At 51.4% G+C, this 10020-nt stretch overlaps 1 protein-coding gene across 1 annotated transcript; it reads left to right on the top strand.

Annotated features, from left to right (window-relative positions):
* The first annotated feature begins 380 nt into the window (after positions 1-380).
* On the top strand, positions 381-9666 carry FKBP4 (FKBP prolyl isomerase 4). The gene is made up of 10 exons (XM_036454750.2): positions 381-632; positions 2932-3076; positions 3513-3655; positions 4465-4585; positions 4847-5003; positions 5931-6021; positions 6124-6207; positions 6445-6630; positions 7402-7641; positions 8865-9666. Exons 1-10 carry the CDS (start codon positions 528-530, stop codon positions 8967-8969), a joined length of 1377 nt encoding a protein of 458 aa, XP_036310643.1. The 5' UTR covers positions 381-527; the 3' UTR covers positions 8970-9666.
* Positions 9667-10020: the final 354 nt, after the last annotated feature.

The raw sequence follows: 10020 nt of genomic DNA, 5'->3' as shown, positions 1-10020 counted from the left end.
GGTGGCAGGCCGGGAGCTGGAGAGAGATGTGGGGGCATCGGGAAGGTTCTGGAAGGATCCGGCTCGATCGGGAAGCGGGAAAGGGAGGCCTCGGGGGAGGGGAAGGCGGCGCCCAGAGTCGGACGGTCCGGGCGTGGGGCGGCGGACCCGGCAGCCCGCAGGAGGGAACTGCGCCCTCGGCACCCGCACCGGAGGACGAACCGGCCGAACCGCCGCGTCTCCAGAAACTTCTCCACCCCCGCCCCCGCCCCGCGCCTCCCACTCCCGCGCCGGCCCCGCCCAGCCCCGCCCCCCGCGGCGGGGAGGCACCCAATCGCGCCCTTGGCCGCCGGGCACCCCCTCCTCCCGCTCCCCCCGGACTCGCTGCGGCCGCGGGCGCCGGAGGCTGAGGCCCGCGCGCGGTCCGGATCGCACGCAGCTCGGAGCCCGCGAGCCCGCGCCGCAGCCCGAGCAGACAGGCCGGCGGCCGGAGGGTTTGGCGCGCGCCCGGGGCCCAGCTCCCCGAGTAAACGGCGCCCGGAGCGGAGATGACCGCCGAGGAGATGAAGGCGGCCGAGAGCGGGGCGCAGCCCGCACCGCTGCGGATAGAAGGCGTGGACATCAGCCCCAAGCTGGACGAAGGCGTGCTGAAGGTGAGGGCGGGGGACGCGGGGACCCGGGGCCGCTGGGGGCCGCCGAGCCCCGAGGCCCCCCTCGCAGCCGCCCTCCCGCCGCGCCTGGCAGCGCCCCGCAGGGCCCCGGGGACAGGGAGGAGGGCACGGCCGCCGCTGCAGCCTCTCCCGGGGGCCGTGGAGCGGCCGTGCAGCCGCCGGCTGGTTGCAACGCCTTCCCGGCCTTGGCTGCGCAGTTGGGGAGCCGCGGGCTCCGGAGGGGGTGGCCTGGGTGCGCGGGCCTCCCCCGGACCCCCCTCCCGGAGCCCCTGGAAGCTGTAGTCGGGGCGCAGGACCCCGGCCCTGCAGCGCCAACTCCGGCTGTGCTGGCCGCGGGGAGGGGGCGGGGGAGCGGGGGGAGAAATGGGGCGCCGCGGGGCACGCGAGCTGGAGCTGGGGGCCTTGGGCGGCGTGCACCCGGGCCGGGCCTGCGCCACCCGCCCCTCCCTCACCTCGTTTCGACCCCCCCGCCCCCCCAGTTGCCAGCGGCCAGGCTGCCAGCTCCTTCCCCGCCTGCAGCAGCCGGGAACGCCTATGGCCGCCGCCGTCGTCGTCGGTGGTGGTGCGAGAACTCGCCTACTAGCGCTAGCAGTTAAATGTGAGCGGGAACTGGAAGCGAGTTACAAGAGTCATTTCCTGACCGAGAGGCTTATGTGCCACTTGGTGCCCGGACCTGGCCGGGAGGAAGGTCCTGGCGCCCTCTGCCCTCGCATTAGCCCCTTTTCTAAAGGTTGGGACTTAGCTAGGTCACCCGCTCAGCCATGCTGTCCCCTTCCCCCAAGTCCCGGGGAAACCGGGGAGCGGTGCATGCTGGGACCTGTAGTTCCCCTCCCACCTCGGATTCCCAACCCCCCGCCTTTCCTGATTTGGGGCTCGGGGTGTGGGGTGCGGTGCCGAGAGGAGGTGCTTCACTTGGGAGCCTGCTGCTGTGTACCCGCCAGACTGCAAATAGCCAGGGTAAAGAGGGAGGTGTCAGGACTCAGGGAGCAAGGCAGCTTGACCTGGGTCAGGACAACCACCGGTGGTTCAGAGCAGGTTCTGCGGAGTCCAGGATAGCGAAATCCCAGCCCGGATCTCATGGCCACTGCTGAACGCCACGTGTGTGTGCGCTCCCAGCCTGGACAAACCTCCAGGAGCCCAGCCCCTACTTGGTCCAGAAATGCATTGCAGATCTTGAAACCCCAAGTTGCTCTACCAATGGGCGTGTGGCTTCCCCTTTTCTCTCCAAGGTCCTGGTGATTTCTACAAGGAAGGGACAGTACGCCTTTTATCCTCCTCTCCTTTCCCTTAACTTTTCTACTCCTTAATCCCTTGTCTATTCTATCTTGGAAATTTTGCTGAAGAGGACAACCAGGTTGCCCATGGAGGCAGAGAATAAATGCTAAGGAAGAGAAGTGGAGACTTATAAGTAGCCCAGAAATGGAGGACTTAAACCAGCCTACCAGTTCAGAATGCCCATGTTCTGAGTCGGAGCTTAGGGCCTGACACCTGTGCTCATCTGCAATCTTATCCTATATAATCCTCCTATATAATAAAAGAGTAATATGCAAATTGACCAGTTGGCAGAACAACTGGTCTCTGTGATGCGCACTGACCACCAGGGGGTAGGTGCTCGACCCAGGAATGCCCCCCACCCCTAGGCCCGATTGTGGCCTGCCGGCCACCACCTTGTTCCCTCCCCACTTTCCATCCCCATCCCTTCCCCCCACAGGCAGGCTCCAATCCACGATGGCAACCTGGAAACCAGGAGTGGGAAGGGGGGAGGAGGGCAGCTACCAGCAGCCAGGGAAGATGGCTCTGATCGCAGGCCTTGCCTAGGGACTGTACCCATGCACAAATTATGTGTGATGGGCCTTTAATTTGGTATATTCCTTTTGGACTTTCCATTTCTCTATTTCTCGCTTTATCTCCAAACCAGACCCTACTCAGATGAGAAAATAGAGCATAAATACTTCTTCTTTGCTGCTGATATAAATTTTACCAATTTAATCTTCCAACAACTTGGAAATGGATTATCATCACTACTTTACAAATAAGATCTAGAGAGTTTGAGTGTCTCCGGTTTTTCAAAACAAGTTATACTGCACCTTAAGAAAGATTGGGAAGTCATTTGACTTCTAGCCAAGCTCGTTTTCAGAATCCTTTGAGGATTGGTCCTTTGAATCTATTTACAAGGGGGCAGAAGACCTCCTCTATGTTCCTGACAGGGGTGTGCAGGCAGTTTTTTTGCCTCTTTCTGTCCCCATCCCTGGGGATTTCACCTTCTCCCCCTTCTTCCCAGGTCATCAAGCGAGAGGGCGTAGGCACAGAGGTGCCCATGATTGGGGACCGAGTCTTTGTTCACTACACTGGCTGGCTACTGGATGGTACCAAGTTTGACTCCAGTCTAGACCGCAAGGACAAGTTCTCCTTTGACCTGGGAAAAGGTAGGCAAAACCTTGGCTTGGTAGATAGGCTTTGAGGAGGGTGTAAGCTGTGACGAGCACAATCCATATTTTCAGAAGCTTGAAGAGGAATGGTTTATTACAGATTGTTGATTATGTTGTTGTAGTTACTCCTTTTTCTTCCACTGTCCTGTAACTATGTTCATTTCTTTCTCTTTTCCCCTGATCACCTCTGAATACCTCCCTCTTCAGGAGTGAACTGCTGTTTCTTGAACTCCTTTGTTCTAGAGTTGAGTGTGTGTTGTTTGTTTGTTTTAAGATGCCTGGGACAACAGCACTGGTTGCAATCAGGTTTTCTACCTTTCTGGTCCCATTTCAAAAGATTGTCCAACTTCCCCTTGGACATGGTACTCTGAGGCCACTGGGCCTTGAGTCGCATCCCTACCAAGGAGGACCTGTTTGTTCTTTGTACATACAGGGGAGGTCATCAAGGCTTGGGACGTTGCTGTAGCAACCATGAAGGTGGGAGAAGTATGCCGCATCACCTGCAAACCAGACTATGCCTACGGTTTGGCAGGCAGCCCTCCGAAGATCCCTTCTAACGCCACACTTGTGTTTGAGGTAAATGTCCAGCCAGAGAGCAAGGCAAAGAGCCAGCGTTATCTCAGCTCAGGGTCTGGCTGCCCTCCAGTCCTTCCTGCTGCTGAGAGACAATGTAACCAAGGCTGAGGGCCTGGCCTTTAAGAGGAGAAGGCTACGAGCATGTGGGCTGTGATGGAGACTTCCGGTGACAAAAGGTGTCCACGAATCCCCTTTTCAAACTTGAAGCAGGATAACGGGTTGAGACATGTTTATCTCAAAAGCAGTGCCCAGAGGAGATGGGGTGTAACTTTAACTGAAAGGAGTCTGGAGGTCAGAATCTGCATGCAGTTATAAATGACAGTCTAGGATATTGGTGCCTAGAGATCAGAGGTGGAGAAAGATGCCTCCCTCCATGGGCCAACGAAGTGAGGGAAGTTTGCCTGAGGAGGTGGAAGTTGACACCATTCAGTCTGAACGTAGTTGAGCCCTGATGGCCACTAATACTTGGAGAATGTTCAGAAGACTACTGGGAGCTGTTGGGTCATTTCTAATGCCTATCAGATTGGGCATCTCAGTTAACCAAGTTAGGATTGTCTGGAACATGTCCTTGTTATGTGGAGCAGGTAGTAAATAAATTGATCTCCTCTGGTTAATCTCTGTGCCCTGTCTCTACCAAAGTTAACACTAGGGGAGATCTTGACAACTTAGCAAAAGTGTCACTTTGTCCACTCCGAGAGTGGCTAACCTAGTCTAGCAGTTACTAGGGACTTTCCTGAATAGAAGTTATATCTCACTGTTGATGAGTTAGTGCTGAAAGGAGTTGTGTCACCTTACATCTTTTCCCACAGATAGAGTTATTTGAGTTCAAGGGAGAGGACCTGACAGAAGAGGAAGATGGCGGAATCATCCGGAGGATACGGACTCGGGGCGAAGGCTATTCCAAGCCCAACGATGGTGCTATGGTGGAGGGTGAGACAGTGGTCCGGTTTTAATGTGGTTTCTGATACTTAGTATCTGGGTGGCTTTGGGCAAGTCACTTCTTTCTCTGATCCTCTTTTCTTGTCTATAAAATGATGGATTGGACATACCTTCTTAGTTAGCCTTCCAAGTCTGAGAGCACAGCCCGGGCCTCTTAGTGGCAAGAAGTGATGCGGTAATAGAGGGAGGCTCGTGGCATCCTTCAGTCATCTGCCTTCACACACCTGGTACATTGCCTCTCTTGCATGCCAGTCGCACTGGAAGGGTACTACAAGGACCAGATTTTTGATCAGCGGGAGCTCCACTTTGAGATCGGCGAGGGTGAGAGTCTGGATCTGCCTTGTGGGCTGGAGAAAGCTATTCAGCACATGGAAAAAGGAGAACATTCCATTGTGCACCTCAAACCCAGGTGAGGAATGGGCACTTTGTAGAGCAGGGGTGAACCATGTCCACAGTGAGTTGTATAACTGGCCATGTGTGTCCTTTCCTCTTCATGTGCTCACTACCCCACCACTTCCTTACTGTTCCCTGTGCCTCTGGGTACACCAAACATAGACCATTATGATCTCTTTGCTGCATTTAGGAATGTGGCCATAATTGCCCACATCTCCTTGGGTTAGAACGTAATATTTTCAGTCATGGCTGCTATAGGCTCATATATATATATATATATATATATATATATATATATATATATATATATATGTTAGTATTTTTTTTAATTGATTTCAGGAAAGAAGGGAGAGATAGAGATGGAAACGTCAATGAGAGATTATCATTGACTGGCTGCCTCCTGCATGCCCCCTACTGGGGATCAAGCCTGCAACCCGAGCATGTCCCCTTGACTGGAATCGAACCTGGTATCTTCCAGTGCACAGTTTAGTGCTCTATCTACTGAGCCAAACCAGCTAGGGTGACTCTCTGCTGACATCAAGATTTCCATCTCCCATGAATTCCTTCACTCGTTAATGATATTTATTAAAACACACCTACTCCATGCCAGACACAATGCTGAAAATTCCTGGGTATTCAGAGACATTGTTCCTGCCATCTATTGACTCATTTTTCATTGAGAAGCCATTTAAGTTTATAACCATGCCAGTATGTAGTATGAGTTATTGCAAGGGTATGTAAGATACTAAGAGACGAACTGATTGTATAAGGAGGTCAGGGAAGACTTTACTGAATAGGAAACATTTGAACCAGGTTTCAGGGGATGGGGAGGTACTTTCCAGGAAACAAATAATAAAGCCTTTAATGTGTGGAGCAGGTTAAATGTTGCTGAGATGACCTAGAGGGTTTTTCTTGTTTGTGTGTTTTGTTTTTGTCCCCACAGCTATGCTTTTGGCAATGTGGGGAAGGAAAAGTTCCAAATCCCACCAAATGCTGACCTGAAATATGAAATCCAGCTCAAGAATTTTGAGAAGGTGAGTTTGCTCAAGGTCTTCCCTATCCTAGAGTCAGGTCCCACCCTGCAAGTGGTTCTCAGGGGTAACTGACAGTTGTGTTTCTTCTTTGGGGGATGGCAGGCCAAGGAGTCTTGGGAGATGAATTCAGATGAGAAGCTGGAACAGAGCGCCATAGTGAAAGAGCGGGGCACTGTGTACTTCAAGGTAAGCCAGCAGCCATGGTCCCCCGTGGCTGAGATCATTTTCTGGCAGGGAACAGACAAGTGGCACCTGCAGTCTTCCCTTTATATATCTGAGCTAGCTGGTCTTGCTTGTGGGGGGTTGGGGGGTTAAGGGTAAGCAGGTCTCTCTTATGCCCATGGGCCCACTGGTGTCTGCCAGGTATAACTGCCTGATGCCACTGGACCTGTGCTGTATGCCTGAGCCTCCCTCCCATTCTAGGAAGGCAAGTACAAGCAAGCTTTGCTTCAATACAAGAAGATTGTGTCCTGGCTGGAATACGAGTCGAGTTTCTCTGATGAAGAAGCACAGAAGGCACGGGCCCTTCGGCTGGCCTCCCATCTCAACCTGGCCATGTGTCATCTGAAACTACAGGCCTTCACAGCTGCCATTGAAAACTGTAACAAGGTGAGGCCCCTTTATATATTTTTTAAATATATTTTATTAATTTTTTACAGAGAGGAAGGGAGAGGGACAGTGAGTCAGAAACATCCATGAGAGAAACATCGATCAGCTGCCTCCCGCACACCCCCCACTGGGGACGCCTGCAACCAAGGTACATGCCCTTGACCAGAATAGAACCTGGGACTCTTCAGTCCGCAGGCCGATGCTCTGTCCACTGAGCCAAATCAGCTAGGGCATGAGGCCCCTTTAAAGAAGGCCTGGGAGCAACATTCACAGGAAGGTTGGGGATGAGCTGCCAGCATGTCTGAATCTTGCCCTCAGTGACTAGGATGGAAGCAAGCAGGGTGTAGAACATTGGGAGCTCAGAAATTAAGGGTCCAGAGGCAGAGGCCAGGAGAAGCAAGTGCCTTAGCTTCAGAGGTGGGAGGCAGTTGACCCAGAGATGGAAGGAAACACTGGATGGTAAGAGCTACTTAAATGTTTTGTTTACCCTGGTTCTTAGCCTTTACCTCTTACATACTTGGTTTATTCTAAAGAGAATGGAAATGATGTCAGACGTCCTTCTCCCATCTGAAGACCTGTCTTCCCTCTCTGCCTCTTGGACTAAATGAGGTTCTTTCCTAGACCTTGGTCTTCTCCATTTAATGCTCTAAGACTCATTCTTCCTGGAGTAGAGCCAGCTGTTTCCATTCTCCATCATCCTCTGGAACCCAGTGTTGGCCAGATAAGCTACAGGAGCTGAGGTCTCGCTGTTGCTTCCTCCTTCATCATTAGGCCTTGGAGCTGGAGAGCAACAATGAGAAGGGCCTTTTCCGCCGGGGAGAGGCTCACCTGGCAGTGAATGACTTTGAGTTGGCACGGGCTGACTTCCAGAAGGTCCTGCAGCTCTACCCCAGCAACAAAGCCGCCAAGGCCCAGTTGGCCATCTGCCATCAGCGGATCCGCAAGCAGCTTGCACGGGAGAAGAAGCTCTATGCCAATATGTTCGAGAGGCTGGCTGAGGAAGAGAACAAGGTGAGGATCGGGGCAGACACAGGGACGAGTAATGTCCCTCTGCCCATCTCATTTCCTTGTCCCTCTGCCCAACCCAGCTGTTGTGGGCTCTTTGTGATTGCTTGTGCCAATCCTGGAAACCAGAAGTTGCCCTCATCCCTGAAGTGTGGGTGTTCCCCAGTGAAAACCCCTGCTGTCAGGGCCAGCATTCCTCATTGGTCAGGGCTAGGAACCTACTTGCAAGGTTTAGAGGTCAGGAGTTGGTTGCTGAGTGTTCTTTCCAACATAAATTCTCTATGCCTTTTTAAAACAGTTTTTAAACATCTATTTTAAAATAGTAATACATTTACATAGTTCAAATTGTACAAAAGAATGTATAGTAAAAAGCCTCCCACCATCCAAAAGCAACTTGTATCATTCCAGGATGTTGAATACATGTACAACCAGATACATTCATGTTTTCTCCCTTTTTCCTAGTCACAAGTAGCACGCGCTACCTGTTTCCTGTACTGTGCTTTCTTATTATTATACCTGGATACTTCCTTTACATCAACATCCAAAAGAGCTTTCACATTCTTTCTTATGCTTATATAGTATTCCATTTCATAGGTGCATCATATCTCACCCCACCCCTATCTCTAGTCTTCAGTGTTCTAGACCAGCATTGTAGAAATAGGCTGGCCATAACTAATTTTTAAATTTTCCAGTAGCTATATTAAAGAAATAGGTGAAATTAATGTTAATACCATTTAGTTGACCCAATTTATCTAAATATTAAACATGTTTAAATATTGCATTTATGTATTTTCAAACTAAGTCATCAAAATCCAATATGTATGTTATACTTAAAACATATCAGTTTGAACTAGCCAATTTAAAGTACTCAGTAGCCACATGTAGTAGCTTCCATGGTGGATAAGTTCAGACTAAACAGTATTGCAATGAATGATTTTATCAATTCATAGTTTTGTGCAGGTGTATCTTTAGGGCATGTCTGAAAAGGGACCTGTTTTGTCCATGGAATTCTGCTGGAAATTAATGTGTATGTGTTTTTACTTGGGGAGTGAGTATTTGTGGGAACAGACTACATACAGGGTGACGGTGCTAGGTGTGTGGCACCAGACCAGATGAGTGCAGGCAGGTAAGAGTTGAAGACATGAAATAAGTCAGCTTCTTATCAGTGAAAACCTGGCTGCTGGCCAAAGCCAAATGAGAGCTGGAATTCGCCCTCTTTCTTTTCACAGGCCAAGGCAGCAATAGCTGCAGGAGACCGTCATGCTGATGCAGAGATGAAGGACGAGCAGAAGGATGTGGCAGGGAGCCAGCCTCAGGTGGAGACGGAAGCATAGCCTCTCCCCAGCCCTATTCCTGCAGCTGCCTGCTTCCCCTGCTCCTATTCTGCTCCGCCCTGTTTGTTTTGTAAAAACGGAAGAATTTTGAGTGAATTAGACCTTTATTTTTCTATCTGGTTGGATGGTGGCTTTGGGGGGACGGGGAAAGGAGGAGTAGACTGGGGGGTTGAGGTGGGGTATCGTTTTAGGTGTTTTCATCCCCCCTTCCCCTCCTCCTTCCCCCATTACATATGAACGGATGTCCATCCACACACACATCAGAATGTTAATTTATTTTGCTTCCTTTTGCTATGCCTGTTTTTCAAATGGTAGAAGGGTGTTAGGGATGTGGGGTTGGATGTGAAATCAGGGTGGAGAGGATACCTCCTTGGGCAGCCATTTTCCTCCTCCTTTCCTCCTCCCTGTCCATTTCCAAACATGTAAACTCCACGTGGGTGCTAGGGGCATGGAAAAAACCACTGTTGTGCCCATTACGTCTCCATTCCCTTCCTCACCCAGATGGTGTGGTTGATGCTGTCTTCTGGTGTCATGGTGACCACCCCCTGTGTCCCCGTCCAGTATTTTCCTCTCCAACCTGTTTCTCTTCTCAGCCAGGTTGTGTCCCCATCCCCACCCCCCTCGGCCTCTTCTCTGCACGTTGCTGAAGGTCCAGGCTCACCTCAAGTTCTGTACTTGAACAATAAAGTGGAAACAACAAAACCTGGGTGTCAGGCAATCCTTTTTGTTTGGCCTCAGAGGGTGAGCATGGGTGGCTACACTATGGGGGCAAAATTGTCGGAGTCACCCCTCACGTCCCCAGTCCTGTTTGGAATGCAGCACCTGATAGAGAAGCTGTAGTTGAACAGGTGCAACACTGCCATGCAAGGCTTCCTGGGTACTGTATAGGCTCCAACCAGGGCCTGTGCTGAGGCCTTGCCACGCCCCCTCCAAGCAGCCTGGCAATTTTGCCAACTCTGGTTGTCTTTGCTAACACTTAGGAAGAGGGAAATATGAACTTTAAAACATAAGGACCACTTGTTTATTTTGAAGTTAGATTTGGCTATTTCCC

The sequence above is a fragment of the Pipistrellus kuhlii genome, unplaced genomic scaffold (genome assembly GCF_014108245.1).
Source record: "Pipistrellus kuhlii isolate mPipKuh1 unplaced genomic scaffold, mPipKuh1.p scaffold_m20_p_3, whole genome shotgun sequence".
Classification (NCBI taxonomy): Eukaryota; Metazoa; Chordata; class Mammalia; order Chiroptera; family Vespertilionidae; genus Pipistrellus; species Pipistrellus kuhlii.
The sequence above is the reverse complement of the archived record's forward strand: the minus strand, read 5'-3'. Positions and strand labels throughout refer to the sequence as shown.

Bases quoted from the DNA above. Each gene is read 5' to 3' on its own strand.
- FKBP4 (XM_036454750.2), top strand. From the start codon at position 528: ATGACCGCCGAGGAGATGAAGGCGGCCGAGAGCGGGGCGCAGCCCGCA. The intron at 4,586-4,846 runs GTGAGACAGTGG...CTTGCATGCCAG, and splicing joins CGATGGTGCTATGGTGGAGG to TCGCACTGGAAGGGTACTAC. The intron at 6,208-6,444 runs GTAAGCCAGCAG...CTCCCATTCTAG, and splicing joins GGGGCACTGTGTACTTCAAG to GAAGGCAAGTACAAGCAAGC.